This window comes from Antechinus flavipes, chromosome 5, assembly GCF_016432865.1.
Source record: "Antechinus flavipes isolate AdamAnt ecotype Samford, QLD, Australia chromosome 5, AdamAnt_v2, whole genome shotgun sequence".
Classification (NCBI taxonomy): domain Eukaryota; kingdom Metazoa; phylum Chordata; class Mammalia; order Dasyuromorphia; family Dasyuridae; genus Antechinus; species Antechinus flavipes.
Genome location: NC_067402.1, coordinates 219490345 through 219509119, shown reverse-complemented (window position 1 = coordinate 219509119; position 18775 = coordinate 219490345). Strand labels below are relative to the sequence as shown.

Here is an 18775-nt window from a genome sequence, read left to right as displayed (position 1 = left end):
TTTACTAAATGTCAATTAGGTACAAGGCACTTCTCTAAAGGAAAAACAATTGCTACTTAGAGATATGAGGTTTTATTTGTGTAAGGAATTCCTTCTACTAATGCAGATTAAGCAGCCCACCTATTGAGAGTCAAGAGTTCCCCTGGGCGATTCATGGGTCAAATGAAATTCCCAGGTTACCACTGATAATATGTCTCTAAGGTAAGACCAGGCAGGATTCTGGGCCAAAGCTAAGCTTCTATTACACCAATATGCCTCTGAAACCTTGTAGGAAAGCTTAGGATTATGTTCTGATTTTCAGCTCTACAGACTCATGAATTCTATTTCAGAATTTTTTCATTTTTTCTGAAAGAACTTTCAGATTTTTGCTTAATGGATGTTTCCACTTTTTTTTTTTTAGTTCCCTTCCCCATTTAATCCTATAAAATTTGTAAGGAAAAAACAAAATTTGAAAACATGCTCGTATCTTTAAAATATTTAGTAATAATATTGTTGGTTAAAAAATATCATTTGGAAATGATAAGCTCTGAGGAATTAGTTCATTTAAGCAGAAATCACAAGTCATCCCAATTATGGATGCCAGTTTATTCATTGGCAAAAATAAATATATCCAACTAAATAACCAATACCAATCATAGGCATTCTCATCTGAAAACCGAATTATAGAGATCAAAAGTTTGCACGGTGAACATAGAAACATTGCAAAGAATTAATGCTTTTAAAGGACACTTTCATCAAGATAAGCTAACCTGACAAATTGCTCTCTTCTATCTCTACTTCTCCATATTTCCTTCTAAATGGAACCAATCATTAGAATCAGAGGTATACTGACAAATTTGATCCTCCTGCAGACCAATCTGTTACCCAACTTATTTTGTGTCTTCTGGTGCCCAGGGGAGTAGATCCTTGCTTCCTTACACTTAAAATTGGCATCTAGTTTTAAAAGTCTCATCACTTATATTAATAGCCTATTCTTACATTCTTTTCTTCCTTAGTCCAGTGCTTAGAGTTTAATAAATGCGTGATCTGATTTCTTTCTTTCATTAGTTCAACAAACATACTAAGCATCTAATTTTGAAAAGCACACTGCTAGGTGCTTAGGTGGATAAAAACTTAAATAAGACTTAGTCCTTGCCCTCCAGGGGTTTACAATCTAATAGGAATAATAAGACATTTACAACAATAATTTTTATAAATTAGTGTATGATCAGTGCATAAAAGAAACACATCTGTGGTGAGAGATCACAACTCCCAGGGAGAGTTGTTTTATCATTTGATCACTGAATCATATTAACTTCACTTTAAAAAGTGACATATTTTGTCTCAATATCTTTGAGATATTTTTCGGAATATCTCATTCGAGCTCTTCAAGGCTATGCATTAATTACAGCAAGAATTGCAAAGAAAATTTAACCACACCAAGCTCTAGAAACATTTTTTGGTCCCAGTTGGCAAACATCCCTTTCCCTCTACTCCTAATCCTGAAGACATAGTCTGTGTATAGTCAACAGTTAAAATGAGAGATGGCCCCTGACATCCAGAGCTGTTCTTAGACAAGGAGTTAACTGATGGTATCCTAGATAAGGAAGAAGTTATGCCTAGCTAGGGCGTGGTTAATGTTAGATAGAAAAGAAAAAGTAGCCCTGCCAAGGTGGGGAAAGTGTAGTGGTCATCCAGGAGGGCTAGATGCAGTGTAGGTCAAGGCAAGTCTTTAACCCAGAGGCAAAGTGCTACTGCCAGGACAAGAGGTAGGTTGTCCATCGCTGATGGTCCTGTCTTTCGCAGGGTACAGAAGTAGGGTCAATTCCTACTCCTGAGCAAAGATGGTAGTAAGAAATGAAGAGGCGTTATCTGGGACTGAGAGAGATGTGGTCCTGTTTGTGGCTCAGTGGGCAGTTATTGGGGTGGAAATGGTGGTTGAGGTTGAGATATCCATGGTTGGAGGGAGACAGTGCATCCAGTGCTGAGAAGTGTCCTTGGGAAAGCCTTTCTCCACTCGGAGCTGCTGGTTCAGGCGCCAGTACTTTTTACCCTTAAAGAAGTAGACTTTGCCATCCTGCCAGCTCAAAGCTGCAGAGGGCTTGTCCGGCACTCCAGTGAACAGCTTTCCTATTGGCTTGGGGTAACGGCTGAAATCATTCACTGCCAATTCATCCCACTGCCAATACCCAGAGCCCTAAGAATAAAAGAAAAAGTGTCAAGAATTTCCTGCAGCACCTTTGTAGTTCTCCTTTCCAGGGCAGCAGCCCCTCCCCCTTAAAAAGTATTTTTAAGGATGCTGTATTTCCACTGGGAAAGGATTTCCTCACCACCATCACTATTCCTAAAGGGAATGCCAATTCCCTTTATTGGCAAAGCAAAGCCCTAAAGAAAAAACAGTCCCTCCCGTTAAGGCACTTATACTTTTACAAAGTTAAAGATTTTGTACCTTGAAGAGGAAAACTTTCTGGTTGAGGGGCCAGTACAGAGCTGCATCCAAGTTGGGTCCCACATCTCTTAGCCGCTTAGGGAAGCCAGGGACCAGTTTGAAGCCCATATAGCGCCAGATCATATTGCCTAAAGAGATTAGGGAGAGAGGAAAAGGCCTTCAGTATATCTTTATCCCTTCCTTTCACAATTTTTCTTTATTTTCCAGGGAATCAGAGAGAGGATCTAATAGAATCAGAAAGACCTGGGTTCAAGTACTACCCCTGACAAAAACTAGCATTATGATTTTAAGGCACTAAATCTCTCAGTGCCTCCTGGTAACTCTTTAAGACAATAGCTAAAACAGAAAAGATACTAGTCTACAACAATGAAAGGAGTTTTCCATACTGGGAGTTCCCTATACCAAGAAAACCATAGATCTGGACTTCTCCCTTTTTCCCCTAGAAAAGCTCAAATGCCAAATCTTTATCTTCTTAAAACAGACTTTATTCCCTTTTTTAAAAACACCTTATTCCTTCCTCACCCTTAAAGAAGTGGATCCATTTTGTACGGGGAGAGTAGACAGCAGCATCCAGGTTCCCTGGCAGCCCCTTCCATAAAGTTGCCACATGGAAAAGGGGCCCCAGTCTGGAACCAGTCACCGTCCATACGTAGTCTCCTTTGAAGGCATATGTCTTTCCATAAGGGCCTGAAGAAGGGATGATGGGTGAAAGTGAAAAAGCAAAGCCAGGTCCAGTCCACACACACACATACACAAACACACACACACCCTATCTGAAGTTCAAAGTTTATTTCAAAACAAGTGAGAGACAGTCTGTAGATAATGAAAAGGCTGCCAGCCTCAGAGCCAGGAAACCCTGGAGCCTGGCAAGACCATATTCTGCAATGCTTGGACACATATTCTGCAAATCATTTCATTTATCAATGTCCAGGCCTCTCTGGCACAATAAGTTACATTTGAACAGATCTGTAGCAGTAAAGAGAATTTTCACACCAGAAATCCCATACACAGATGAAATCACAAGTCAGAACACTCCCTCCCCCACCCTTTCCACATGTGTTCATTCTAGAGGTATGGAGTTCTACCTTCCAAGGCAGCCCTGAATCATTCCCATTTTTCCAGTCCTTAGGGATAAATGGTCTGAGCCATTTTACTGAACTCTATCCTCAAGGGGGGAGGAGCTTACCTAGCATCATGGCATCCAGCTCTCCACTGCAGGGGTCAGGCCTAGTTCCAGGCACTGTGGGCCCTGGGGTTACAATGGAAACTTCATTCCCTTCCTCTCCTCCTCCTCCTCCTCCTCCTCTCCACTGGGAGGGATCCTCTTGCCTGCAAATTAAATACACATCAGGGCTGGAGGAAAGGCATTTAAGATACCACATGTGAGATACAAAGTTCTAAGGATCCTCTCCCTATCATTTGCTTAGAGATCCTGGGAAAGGATAAAAAGTCCATTTTGGCTTCGAACAGAAACAAAAACAAAGAAAATCTGATGACTTTGGGATATCAGGAAGTGGGAAAAAGTTAAATAACTAAAATAATAAAATACTTTCTATTCCCAATAAGGAAATTGAGGGCACTGGGCTTAAAAGACTGCAGACACAAGGTTAAAGCCAAAGGAAAGGGGATCCCAATGATTGGGTAAGAGGGAGCCAAGGTATGTTATTCCTAGAAACATCTCATTATAAAAAAGAGTCCTATTTGGGGGGGTTGAGGAAAGAGAATATTCACTGAAGTAGGACACTTGGAGAAGCAAACACTTGGGAGTGAAAAGGAGAGACTTACCATAGAGGGCCTGAATCCCTGCCACATCATCGGGATGAAGCTGAAAGTGAGGTCGGAAGCCAGAATAAACAGGTGCCATGAGAGCCTGTGGGTATCGGGAATGGCCTAATCCTAGTGCATGGCCAAGCTCATGAGCTGCAATGATGCGAAGATTCACCCCCATTTTGGTCCCTTCTGTCCATTTCTCTGATTCATCAAAGTGCACACTGCCCGACTCAGGGATGTCAGCATGGGCTAAGACTTTTCCTGGGCACAGAGCATTGAGAAAGGGGAATTTAGTAACTGTTGAGTTTAAATATATAATTGCCCTCCAGTCTTCTCATTTCTCCATCCCTTCAAGATCTTCTAGTTAATCCCCCAAGTCTTGTTTATGATCTCCATCCCCATCCCAAACCTCAAAAGTGTCCTCTGGGGGAAAGACATGGCTCAAAGGATGTGGCACTGGAGTCTATGTGGCCTTCAGATCAGTTTCTTCATTTCAGAGAAAAAGAAACCAAAGGTCCAGGTAGTAGGGTATTTATATAGCAACTACTATTTGCCAGGTACTTATTAAGTGCACTCAAAATATCTCATTAGATCGTCACAACAATCCTAGAAGGTAAGTGTTATTACTACCCTCATTTTACAGATGATGGAAGTGTGAGGCAAACAGAAGTTCAGTCTCACCACCATTACCTGAGGCCTGATTTGTCCTCTGGGCTTCCTGACTCAAGGCCAAGACCACCCAGAGGCCTCAACAGGTAGTACATGGGGGAGCCAAGAGTCCAATCTAACCCTTCTAACTCCAAATGTAGGACTCGTTCCATAATGCTATCCTGTGTCTAGAAAAGAAAGGATCAATCAATCATTCACTATCCATTAAGTTCCTACTATGTGTCGGGCACTGTGCTCAGTGGCAAGAATACAAAAAAGAGGCAAGATGTAGTCCTTCAAAGAGCTTGCAGACAAGACAACTCAATGGGAATGTAGAAAAGGAGCCCAAGGGAGCTTTAGGAAGCTGTCAAAAGGGGGAGAGATAATCAGGGGGAGGGGAGCAATGCACACAAATGTAAGGAGTTCATAGACTAAACTGGTACTTAATAAAATCAGCTATTTGAGATATAAATACAATAAATACCACAATCCCTACTAGCAAACAGTTTATATTCTAAAACAGCACACAACAAGGAGAAAAATAGAAATATAGACATAATGTATATACGGATGTACAGAATAAATAGGAATAAATACAAGGTGACAAGAAGGACGACACAAGTAGTTGATAATCAAGAAGGACTTCATGTAAAAGTCTCTACATCTATATCTACATCTCTAGAAGACAGAAGTAAAAAAAGAGGGCATTCCAGACATGGGAGGATTAGCTAATCCAAAGGAATGGAGAAGGGAAAGTCATGACGTATGAGAAACAAAGACCATTTGGCTGGATCATGGAGACTGAGACAGGAAGAAGTATCCAATGAATATGGAAAGATAGGGCCAGATTGTAATTGCCCTTAAAAGGCCCTGAAGGAAGAAGTCTATATTTTATTTTAGAGGCAATAACACGGCATTTAAAATAGTTTACTGAATAGGAGAAGGACCTGACCCCAGGCAAGCCTTTTAACCTCTGTGTTCCTCTTTCATCTCCTATAAACTGGATATAATATTAACAGTTATCTCCCAGAGTTGTTATGAGGATAAAATTAGGTAATATTTGTAACATGAATAAATTCTAGCTGTTATTATTACACCACATTTGGCAAAAACTGGAAATTTGGAAGAGGGGTATGTTTGAAAGGAAAGATGAGGTTTTTTGGGACATGTTTAGTTTGAAATGTCTTATAGGTCATTGGTAATATGGGACTGAAGTTCAAAAGGATGCTAAAACTGAATCTATTGATCTGGAAATCTTAAACTCATGGAAATTGATAAGATAACTATCTAAGAATAGAGAAAAGAAGGGAGCTTGGACAGAACCTAGAATACTCCCAATTAGTTAGTTGTGTGACCTAGGTCCTGCCAAGGATACTGAGAAAAAAACAGACATAGGAGGAGAGCCAGACAAGGAAGAGACTAGAGAGGAAGAGAGAGACAGAGACAGAAGAGAGAGAGAGAAAGGGAGGGAAGGAGAGGAGGGAAGAAGGGGGAGAGAGAGACAAAGACAGAGAGAGATGGAAGGGAGAGAGATACAGAGAGACAGACAGAGATGGAAAGAGGGAGAGACTGAAGGAAAGAGAGGGAGAGAGATCCATCTGCACCAGATTGAGGACTGGGGGGACTGAGTGTGGATCACAATATAGATATCATTTTCACTCTTTTTGTTGTTTGTTTGCTTTTTGTTTTTTCTTACTTTTTTTCCTTTTTGATCTGATTTTTCCTGTCTAGAATGATAATTATGGAAATATTATAGAAGAACTATACATAGTTAACATATATTGGATTACTTGGGGGAAGGAAGGGAGAAAAAATTTGGAACACGAGATTTTTCAAGGGTGAACGTTGAAAATTATGCATGTGTTTGAAAATAAAAAGATTTTTAAAAAGAGAGGGAGACAGAGACAAAGAGATAGTGAGATTGGAAGGGAGAGGAACACAGAGAAGGAGGCAGAGAGAAACAGAGCAGGAGAGCAAGAATAAGAGTGAAGAGACAGAGACAGAGAAAGAGAGAGACAGAGACAGAAAGAGGCAGACAGACAGATAGACAGAGAATGCAAGAGAGAGAGAGAGAATTTATCAAGTACCTTCACATACTAGGCACTGCAATAAACTGTGGAAAGTAATGTCACAAAAACCCAGAGAAGAGAGAATGGTCCACAGTGTCAAATGGAGCAGACAAAATGAGAAGAATGAGGACTTTAAAAAAAAAAAAAGAAAACCATCATATTTGGTAAATAATATTGGTAACTATAGAGAAATAGTTTCTGATGAATGCAAACATTTGGAGAGTGAGAGGAAAGAAAGTAGAGGCAAGAAATGTAGAAAGCTTTTTTTATGAATTTGACTGAAAGGAGGAGAGATATAGGATAATAGTTTAGATGATATGGTAGGGCCTAGTGAAGGTTTTTTAAGGCTAGGATAGATTTGGGCATGGTGGAAGACAGGGAAAGAACTAATAGGAAAAAGTTGAAGAACATAAAGAAGAGGGAGAATGATGATCAAGTTCACAATCTGCTGATGAGAGGAGACAAGATCAAAGGTCACAGGGACTTACCAGGTCCATCAAAACCTTGTGAGCAATGGGCGCTGTTTTGGCCATGGAAGGAGAGACGAATATCTGCCCAGCCTGCCCGAACCTCTCGAAAGCTCAGGGAGGCCACCCTGCTCCAGTATCTGAAGGCAGTATGCAGGGCTGTCTTGGCAATGTGGACTGGGAGGGTAGATGGCCAATTCAAAATACGGAATGTTAGATGCCTCTTTCTCCAACGACCTGGGGAGGTTGGATATGAATCAGAAATCAAATGTTCTTACCAATCCAGACAGGGATGGAGAGAGAGAAACTCAAGTCCCTGTGTCCTTTCAGAGTCAACTCAGAACCATTTTAAGCTTAGTGGTCAGTCCATCTCTCCCCATCCCATAGCTTACAATGTTCCTCACTCTACCTTCCACATTCCCTTCTGAACTTCAACCCTCACCTAAAAGCAAATATTTTTGGGTCTTCTGGTTGAAAGGATCCTCCAGACCACAGCGGGGCTGCCTCATTCGTGCCCTTGTTACCCAATCCAACTCCCCAGAGACTGGCAGCTCTGAAGCTTCCTGGAAGGACCTGGGGAAAAAAAAGAGGGGAAACCCATTTGGGTAAAGAGGATGATATGGTTGACAGTATTATGCTACTTGCTGCTTGAGACATTGTTATCCAATATAGAAAGTCTGAGGATCATTGCATTTTTGTTTTGTTTTGGTTTTTGCCTTTAGTCCATATAGTTGAGGGTTGAGGAAGAGATTCTTTTCTGTGTCCTTTAAAAAAAGGAAATGTTCAGTCTCCTATCATAGACTCCATTTCCAGCTCTTTCTGACTTGGATAAAATTCCCCTTTATGTCTAAGCAACTTTCTTTTCTCTAAAGCCATAGCCTCTTCATCTTGTCCCTTGATCTAGATTAACCCTCCTCTAAAGATTCTCCTATGAGAGTTGCCGGCCATACGCAACATTCTCTTCTGGATCATACTCTTCCTCTTCAGATCTGTATTTCTTTTCCTCCTCTTCCTCACCTTACTTCCTGAACTGAATTCTACCAAAGTCTAACTGGAAGTGGGGAGAAGATGAGGAACAGGGTAGCTGAAGGTCATTGAAGAGTCAACACAGAGATTTTTTTTTTTAAAAGTTGGGAGGCAGAGAAAATGGATTCCAATCTTACCAGCTGCTTTCAGAGATAACCTTAGAGCATGTTTTCTGCCCTTCAATTATGTATATCTTCAACTTTAAAAATGAAGAAGGAGGTTGAACTGGATAATCCTTAAGATCCTTTTGAACTGTGAAAGACTGTGATTTTGATACTCTGGAATACTTGTTAATGTTCTGAATTGAACTCCATCCCCTCTAAAGTTGTTTTGCTTTTTTTCCCCCTCATCTTTAATTCTATGGATTAGTCAATGAGTATTTCTTGGCCTGGACTGGGAGAAAGTGGATGAACTCAGGCACTGCTAAACCCAGAATGGAATCAAAGGAAAAAAATGGACTATGCTGCATTAAGGAACCTGTATCTCTCTCCCTCTCTCCTTTCCACTTTCTCCCTCCCTCCTTCCATCCCTCCCTCCCCCCCCCCCCCCCCTCTCTCTCTCTCTCTCTCTCTCTCTTTCTCTCTGTCACTCTCTTCCCCTCTCTTCCCCACTCCCCCTTTCTCCTCCCCTCTCCCCTCTCTCTCTCCCTTTCCCTTCCTCTCTCTCTCTCTTTCTCTCTCTCTCTCTCTCTCTCTCTCTCTCTCTCTCTCTCTCTCTCTCTCTCGGGTGTGTGTGTGTGTGTGTGTGTGTGTGTGTGTGTGTGTGTGTGCGTGTTTCTCTCTTTGTATTTATCTCTCTTTTGGCAGTTAGGCGGTGTGCCATGGATACAGCACTGGCCCGGAGTCAGGAAGATCAGAGCGCAAATCTGGCCTCAGACACTTACTATCTTAATTTTTATTAGTATGAGTCACTTAATTTTTGTCTGCCTCAGTTACCTCAACTGTAAAATGGGGATAATCTTACATCACAAAGTTGTTGTGAAAATCAAATAAGGCAACATCTATAAAGTGCTTAGAACAATGCCTGACACTTTCATTCTTAATAAATACTTGTTCCCATTTCCTTCTTCACTATGTATTTATCGATCATTTATTTATCTATACATAGGTATGTAGAGTATACATATATACATATATATATATACACACACTACATATAGATAGGTAAATAGATAATTTGCCCATATATTTAACACCAATATTCTTCCTCAGTGCTTTATAGCTGAGGATCATAACATGCTACTTTGCCAACATTTCCTTTCTTTATCTCTTACCTTATCGCTTCTGCCACCTCTTCTGGTTCAAAATCATCTGTCATTCTTTCCAGAGGCTTCTGAAGGTATCCATACTTTACAAGGTAATCCTAGGAAGGACAGCAATAAGGAATGGATCTGCAATTTTATTGGTGAAGGGAACTCCTAGTTAAGGAAAATCTTTCTACCTCTCCTTCAATTTATGGCATCAGAGCTCAGGCGTCTTCTGACTGATCAAACAAAATCCATAGGGAAACAAAAAGGAAAGATGGAGAAAACTATATTGCAGAAGGGGAGAGAAAAGAAAGAAGAGAAGAGCAAATCAAGATTAGCGAGAAGACAGAACAGTGGAAAGAGGGAAGATTAGAAAGAAGGTGAGAAGTAGGGAGTAAATGGAAATTTTGGGGCAAAAGCTGCCCCATCTGCAAAACCCAAGGTCTTCCCCTTACCATTAACTAACACTCACCAAAGCCTCCTCCTCATCCACTAGTTTCACAGACTTTCCTGCCACCATTATGGGAAGGAGACATTCCAGCCATAGCAGCTCCCACTTCATGATCCTATCACAGACTGGGAACACCAAATCCAGGGAGAGTGTCTGTCTACTGCAGCTGAAATCCCTGAAAAACAGGCTGAATTTGGGACTGAGAGATCTCCCAGGACTTTCAGTCCCCCGCCTTTGCTTGTAGTCCCTCTTTATAATATTTTAGCTGGGACTATGGAGGGGGAAGGGGGCAGAACAGGGAGGTGACTCAGTCTAGAAAAGAGATATGTTGCAACTATTCCTTTTAACTCTTGCCCTACTGGTCAGGAAAAGCCATTTTCCGAAGATCTCTTGCATCTATACAGTCAGAAAGAGGAAGCCAAATATCTGAATCTAAGCTGATCAAAGATTGCTCTGATGGTGGTAATCTGGGAAGTATCTGAATTGGTCATCAGGGTTAGGTAACTCTAGGGAAAAGTTTAGGCTTGCCTGAAGTTGAGTCATTGTTAGACCCCCATCTAACCCAAACCCCAACCTATCTTGTGGACATCTTCATGAAGATTATTTAATCTTTTAGCATTAATGGAACTGTCTAATTCTCCCTATTAACTGTTCAGTAAGAGGAAAAATATAACTAAGAGGCACAGTGTAGCTGAAGTGCTTGATTTGGGGTAATTTGTAATGTCTGGAAGAGTCACTTCCTCATTCCTCAGTGTTATAACTCCTGCTAATTCACTGGACCAAATATAAGTTAGTATGGCAAAAATGTCCCTGAACTTGGAGCTAGGAAAAAAATGGGTTTGGATCCAGAGATTGATGCCTGTCAGATATAAGATTATGGGCAAATTACTTATACTCCCTATGCTTTAGAGTGTTGATCTTTAAAAGAGAAGTGACAATACCTCTTTTGAACAGTTTAAGGATTACATGAGACCATAAACACTGAGTGCTTTATAAACCTTAAAATCACTATAAATGGTGGAAGTGAGAGATAAAGGATAAATAAAAGATACTAGGAAGAATATGATATACATACATGAATAGTTAATCAGATAAACATTTAAGTGTCTAATATGTGCCAGGCATTGTGTTAAATTGCTAAATGCTGAAGTTATAAACAGAATCAAAAGATGGTCTTTGACCTCAAGAAATTCACAGCCTAATGGGGGAGACAGCATACAAACAACTACTGACAAGAAAAATGTAAGATAAACTGGAAATAAGGGAAGACATTTGGAAAGCTTATAAAGAAATATGTTCTAAGTGTCAAGTGGTTGGAATAAACATAAACTATGGTGAGTTCAGAGAAGAGAAAGAAAGGAGAGCCCTTCAAGTGGAGGTGTTTGGGGAAGGTTTCATGGAAAGAAGATGGTCATTAAATTGGCCTGGAGATGTGGAGCAGGAGAGGAAAGAGTAAAAAATTTCTGATGTGAAAAACATTATCTCAACAACAGCTTGAAATTAATAAAGTACAAAAGATTTGGGAGGGAGAAGGAGGAATGAGTAGACCAATGTGAGTGAAGCAAAGAGGCAGCTTTTGTAAGGGAAGAATGAAGATCTGTCTAGTAAGGAAAGTGAAGAGCAGACTTAAGAAAGGCATTGAATGTTAGGCTAATAAATTTATCAAATAATGATCATGATGATGATGATAGCATACCTTGATTAAATTTATTTTTTTTATTAACAACAGTAAGATGCTATATAAATTTGATGCCTTGTGACTCCTTTAAAACATTTATTTTCACATAATCTCATCTGATCCTCCTAAATAGCTTAATGAGGTAGATAATACATTTGTATAACTCAATTCTACAAAGGGAACTGAAACTCGGAGTAATTAAGTGATTTGTCCAAAGCATACATAGAGCCAGATTAAGCCCTCCTTCTGATCCTGATCTTTCTACCTGAAACTTCTCTATTTCAATAGGGACCTCCTAGAGACATCTTAAACCCTGGGAATAGGGATTGGGTTATTTTGTTAAAGTTTTCACCAGTAACTAGTCCTGACCTTTCTTCTCAGTTCTGATATATAAATACATAAAATAGGAACCCTGTAATGGGAAGAAGGGAAGGTCCTGATTCATCTGCCTGTGCATATATCGTTGTATTCTTGACTCACCCAGCATCCAGCACTCAATTGAGAAACAAATGTTCTGAGTCACAAATATACACATCCCAGGGGTGGCCAAAATAAAGTACAGAGAACAAATGAGATCCTTAAGAGAGACTCGTAATCCCATATCATACTGCCCCATTCCCCAAAGATAACCTGTCCAATATGAGGAGGGAACAAGGTGGGAGAGAAGGAATCAGTGGCATTCTGACTTCCTAAATATCATTCTCTGTAGTCTGATCTAGAAGTATTACACAGCAGTCTTTGAGCCCTAACCTTAACCCTCAAGTAGAATTAGATGGGAACAGTGAAAGCAACTAGGGACTAGATAGACAAATCATATTAAGGAAATGTAAATGAGTTGAAAATGATCTGTCCATTGAGCACTGATTAAATAAAGGGTATGACTAGGATGACTGGGACTTACAGGAGGGCAAGATGGGGTACTGACTCCCTCAGATGGCTCTGCAGGGGAGAACCACAATGAAGGACCAGAGACATATGGTTAAAGGACCCCCACCAATAGTCAAACATGATGTGCTTTTTGATTATTTGGATCCCTTGCTGCCTCAAGTTTGGGAATCAGCAAAGACTGAATAATAAATGCCTTTAAAGGATACATGGTGACTCACTTCTCTATGACCACATACTACACTAGTTCTCAGTCTCCCATGGCCAACAAGACACAGGTTTATTCCTTCAAAACTTTGACATCTGGACTAGGAATTGAGGTTAGGGTCAAGGCAGAGAATGGAGGATGTGATCATAGGGTGTCGGAAAATCCCACCAACACAATTCCATAAGGCCTGATTCCCCCAGTGATGCCAGTTTCCTTCTCTGTCCCCAGGGTACAAGATAGCAAGAGGAGGGGGAGAAGGAAAAGGTTATATTTCCCAGAGTACTTTTCAGTAATTAGAAAGACATGAGAAGCAGGATGGTGACATGAAAAGTTCTCTGCATCAATAGAAATCCAAGTTCAAAACATTCCTCCCACATTTACTAGCTAAATGACCATGAGTAAGGTCTCGAATTTTAATTTCTACATCTGTAAAATGGAAAAAAAATGCTAGTTGCACCAACCTCATAGGACCTTATAGAGAATAAAATATAATGGATAGAAAGAACTTTATAAACTCGAAAGAAGATTGGGAACGACGTGAAATCCATGTCTTCCTCAGAGATTTCTCAGCTAAGAAGAAACTAAAAACCTTTCCTCTGACTTATCCCCCTTTCTTTATCTTTGACAAACCGTCCTTACTTTAAAAAATTGGCAATAGGTTGAGAAAGTCTTAGTCATCAATGGAGGCAGAGGAAGAAATGGCCCAACCCCCAAAAAGACTGTACATCTCTGACTACAGAAAGGACAAAACCTAAGACAGGACACAGGAAATGAGACGCCAGGCCCTCATTAAGTCAGAGTCAGCCTAGGGGGTTACTCTGGATGTGAGGGAGGAAAATAATTCTTTTCTTTAATATTCTTCTCAGAACTTTGACCGAATAGAGCTTGGAAGGGGCTTTCCTTTTCTGAGTATGGCTGTTAGCCATCTCTGTTGCCCTAGAAACCTCTATTTTTTTGAGAGGGAAATACCCCCTCCCCACTTAATTAGTCACGAGTTTCCTAGAAGCAGTATGGGAAGTGCCTGCCAGGGCTGTACACACAGCTGGAACTCATTAGACAGAATATTTGGAATCTGGATGAAGGGGCTGAGCCAAGACATTCAGTTCCTATGATTCTACAAAGGCTCCTTCCATATTCAGCATAGCAAAGGATAAAACTTCCTGCAAGTCTGCTGGTGTTTCCAAGATGCCTTCCTTGGGAGGAAGAAGGCCTGGAGGATCATAGCCAGTCTCTCCTGATCCACAGACAAGAGCCTGTTCCTGAGAAGAACAAAGAAACAAAGTAGGAATAGAGCAAGTACATAAGGGAATTTTTTTCCCCAGTATTATCTTAAAAAGTATGTATATATCCAGTTCTGAATTTTGAGAGAAAAGACTTCTGGGAATAGGTAATATGGGGTAAGAAAAAATAAAACAAAAACCAATGAGTCTAGGCATGTAGAGCTACCTTCACATACTAGTTCTGCTATCTGCTACCTGTATAAGTTAACCGTTCTGGACTTCATTTTTTTCATCTATAGAATAAGGGAATTGGATGAACCACTTGGTCTAAATAGTCCTAATATAGTTAGGACTAAGTAGTCCTAAATATTATCCTTTGAAATAGAATCTAAGATTCTTCTTAAGACTGGTCAATGCAATGACCAACCATGCTTCCAAAAGATCATAATGAATCATGTTACCCACCACTAAACTGAGAAGTGATAGATTCAAGATGCAAAATAAATTCTACATTTTCCAAAACAGCCAATGTAGGAATTTGCCTTTGTTGTTTATATGTATTGTTACAAGGATTTTGTTTTGTGCTTTCAATTTAGGAGTAGAATGAGAAGAGGAGGGTGCTAGAGATAAGTGGCCAAAAAAGAAAGAAAGAAAGGATTATTGATTCATTTTTATGCACAGAAGAGAGTAGAAGAAAGGATCAAAAGAAGAGCAGAAAAGCTGGATAGCTTTGAAAGACACATGTTGAATATATTATATATTTTAAAAGAAAGCAAACTGTATAATAAAGGCTTGCAGTCTCATGTACTGTCCTCTCTTTCTGCTCTATTAGGTATATGGAAATTCTTGTTTTATTTATTATTTGTTAAGTACAGAATAAAAACAATTGAATTCTTTTTTTAAAAAGGGAGAGGCTATAAGGTCAAGGACAAGGACTGTTTTCATTTTTTGTCATTGCATGCCCAGTTTGTACCACAATTCCCTGTTCATAGCAGATACTTAATAAACCTTTATTGAATTTTAATCACTGACCTTGCAAATTTCCTTCTCAGTTCCTAACTCTAGCAGGAAGGATGTGAATTTAAATTTCAGGGGCTAAATTTTCCAATGATCAAAGAGACATGGAAAGGTTATTACTATGGTTTTTCCTTAAAAAAAAAATTGCAAGTTATATATAACAGATTTCCAGTTTCATGTGCAATCATTTTTTATTAGACTATATTATGAACATGATTATGATTGTTTTATTCCATAAATTAAATAAATGAAAATTTAAAAGTTCACACCTAGCAGCTTAAAAAAAAAGAAAACTAAATAAGAGAGCTTCCTCTGCTCCCTAGGTGTTATTAAATGAGAGGTCTTCCAATAAGGACTAGAGGAAGGAGAAAATCCTCTTCTTAATGATTTGGATAAAGGTATATCTGGCTTCCTTCTCAGATCTGCAGATGACACAAGGTTGAAAGGACTAGTTAGTCAGATAGTCAATAATCATTTATCAAGTGTCTGCTGTGTGCCAGAAACAGTGCTAAATGCTGAGGATACAAAAAGGACAACAGCCCTTGCCCTCCAGGAACTCCCAATCTAATGACTAGCTAACATACTGGAGTATATTATTGGAGTCAGGATCCCCAAGAATATTAACAGGCCAGAGTATTTGCCTGAATCTAGCAGGATTAAATTCAGCTGGGATGAATGTAAAGTATTATTCTTGGGCACACACACACACACACACACACACACACACAAACCCTTCACAAATATAAAATTGAAGAGTGTGCTAGGACATTAATTGTTTTAAAAAAGTTCTGTAGGGCTTAGTGGACTCCAAGCTCAAAATGAGTCAGCAACATCCCCAAAAAAACTGATTCAATTTTGGGCTGCATTAAAAGAGGCATAGTTTCTAGGGAAAAAAGAGGTAATGATCTCACTTTTCCCTGACCCCCTCTGACTTCATCTGGAGTATTACATTCAGTTAAACACGTATCATAGTTTAAGAGTCAGCAACATGATGTAGCAGCCCAAAAAAACCAAAATAACAAAAACTGATTCAATTTTGGGCTGCACCCAAAGAGGCATAGCTTTTAGGAAAAGGTGAGGTGATGATCTCACTTTTCCCTGTCCCCCTCAGACCTCATCTGGACTTATTATGTTCAGTTAAACATGTTTCATAGTTTAAGAAGAACATGTATAAACTGACAAGTATCCAGATCAGGGAAATTGGGTAGTTAAAAAGCTTTGAGTTTGTGTCATAATACAATCAGTTGGAGGAACTGGGGATATTTAAATTGGAGAAAAGAAGACTAGGAGATAGCTAGTCTACAACTTTTTTCAGATATTTGAAGGGTGTCGTGTGGAGAAGGAAATCAGACATGTTCTGTTTGACCCCAGACGACAGAACCAGGAACAATGGATGGAGGCTGTAAAGAAGCAAAATTAAGTGGAATACAAAAAAAAAAAAAGAATTACAGTTGTCCAAAAGTGAAGTTGGCTACATAGCTAGGGAGTTCCCACTCTTTGGAGGTCTTCAAGCACAGGTTAGAAGGCTATTTGTCAAGTTTAGTGTTGTGTAGACTCCTTGTGTGAATGGGTTGGACTAGATTGCCACTCTCTAATTTTGAATTTCTGTAATCCTGTGAGTCAATGTCTGATGACAGTGGTACTGAGGGAAGTGTCAATCTGGTAACAATCTTAGAGAGATTGGCTCTCTTCCTGGAATATGTATCTAAGATGTGACAGAAATACTCCCAAGACTTGTAGAACCAAATGATTACTGCTAACGTATGGTGATTCATGTGGGCCCACATGATACTTCTAAAAGAAACTTAGAAAGCATTACTAAAGATTACAAAATCTTGGGTAAGAAGTTGAAGACCTTAAGGGTGCAGATAATATTTTCACCACTGTCCATGAAAGCAGAAGCATAACCAGGGTTGGGTGATCAGAATTTTGCACCAGGATGCCACAATTTAGAGAGTACTGGTGATATCTGAATAGCTGGGAACTAAATTTGGAATCAGGCAGACTTCGAATTTCAATCCTGCCTCAAGTGTCAAATAGTTATAACCTGGAGTAAATTACTTTGAAGAACCTTTAGGAGTCCATTACTTCATTGTTGATGGGAGTTGTGAAATGATCCACCGATTCGGAAGAGCAATTTGGAACTATGCCTAAAGGGCTATAAAACTGTGCATACCCTCTGATCCAACAATGTCACCACTGGGTCTGTATCCAAAGAGATCATAAAAAAGGGAAAATGGCCCATATTGCAAAAATTTTTGTAGCAGCCATTTTTGTGGTAGCAAAGAACTGAAAATCGAGTGGATGCCCCTCAGTTGGGGAATGGCTGAATATGTTATGGTATATGAATGTAATGAAATATTATTGTTCTATAACATGAACAGCCTGATTTTAGAAAAGCCTGGAAAGACTTACATGAGCTGATGATGATTGAAGTGAGCAGAATCAGGAAAACACTGTATACAATAATTACAAAATTATGTGATGATCAACTGTGATGGACTTAGCTCTTTTCAACAATGAGGTGATTCAAGGCAATTCCAATAGATTTGGAATGGAAAATGCCACCCACATACAGAGACAGAACTATGGAGATTGAATGAGAATAGAAACATAGTATTTTCACTTTTTGTTTGTTTTTTCTTTCTCATGGTTTTTCCCCTTTTGGTCTGATCTTTCTTGCATAGCATGACAAATGTAGAAATATGTTTATCTTTTAAACATTGTACATATTTAACCTATATCAGATTCCTTGCTGTCTTGGGGAGAGGGGAGGTAAGGAAGGGAGGGAGAAAAATTTGAAACACAAAGTCCTGCAAAAATAAATGTTGAAAGCTATAAAAAAAAAAATAAGCCTATGACTTTAAATCCTTCATTTTATAGATGAAGAAATGAAGATCTAGAGGGGCAGCTTGATTGTAGAATAGATTGAGACTTGGCTCAGGAATCAGGAAGTAGAGTTAAAATCCAGTCTCAGACACTAGCTATGTAATCTTAGGCAAATGTCTTAGCCTCTGTTAAGACTCAATTCCTGATCTGTTAAATAGGGATAACTATAGCACCTCCTAACAAATCTTAAAGTACTAATGCACGCTAGCTATTGTTATTATTATGATAACTTATCTATAGTCACACGGGAAATAAGTGGCAAATCCAGGATTCAAACCCAGGTTGCTTTGTCTACAAATCTTATCTTCTTTCTACTAAAGTATGATAATACTAATTATTATTATTAGCATCACCATTATCATTGTTATTATTACTTGCCCGTGGTCAAAAAAGAAGTAACTGACAGAACTAGGACTCAAATTCAGGTCATCTGACTCCTAACAGAACCTTATTTTCCCCTATAAGATGGACAGCTTCCTCTCTGGTAAAATGGACACAATAATCGTATAGCATCTATTTCACATGATCCTGTGTCAGGAATGCTAAATGAATAAATGAAAAGTACATAATAAACCCATACAATCAGCAAGAAACCATATTTAAGCCCTTTGAATATAAATAATGAATTCCTGTTCTTAAGAAGCTTATGTTGTAGTCTGGGGAGACCACACATATAAGAGAGAAGCAGCCAGGGAAGGTGTTTCAATTTAGCAAGTCAGACAGGTAGTGAGGAGAGCCAGTGGGGAATCAATTGACATCCCTTTCCCAGAAGC

The 18775-nt window shown here is 39.5% G+C and overlaps 1 protein-coding gene across 1 annotated transcript; it reads right to left on the bottom strand.

Annotated features, from left to right (window-relative positions):
* Window positions 1–56: 56 nt before the first annotated feature.
* Window positions 57–10342, bottom strand: MMP19 (matrix metallopeptidase 19). Its single transcript, XM_052001787.1, is given in 10 exon segments — window positions 57–2176; window positions 2429–2556; window positions 2951–3115; window positions 3615–3710; window positions 3713–3757; window positions 4214–4459; window positions 7404–7619; window positions 7825–7955; window positions 9682–9770; window positions 10127–10342. Coding segments are annotated over 10 exon segments (1497 nt in total). The 5' UTR covers window positions 10217–10342; the 3' UTR covers window positions 57–1885.
* Between the last annotated feature and the right edge of the window lie 8433 nt (window positions 10343–18775).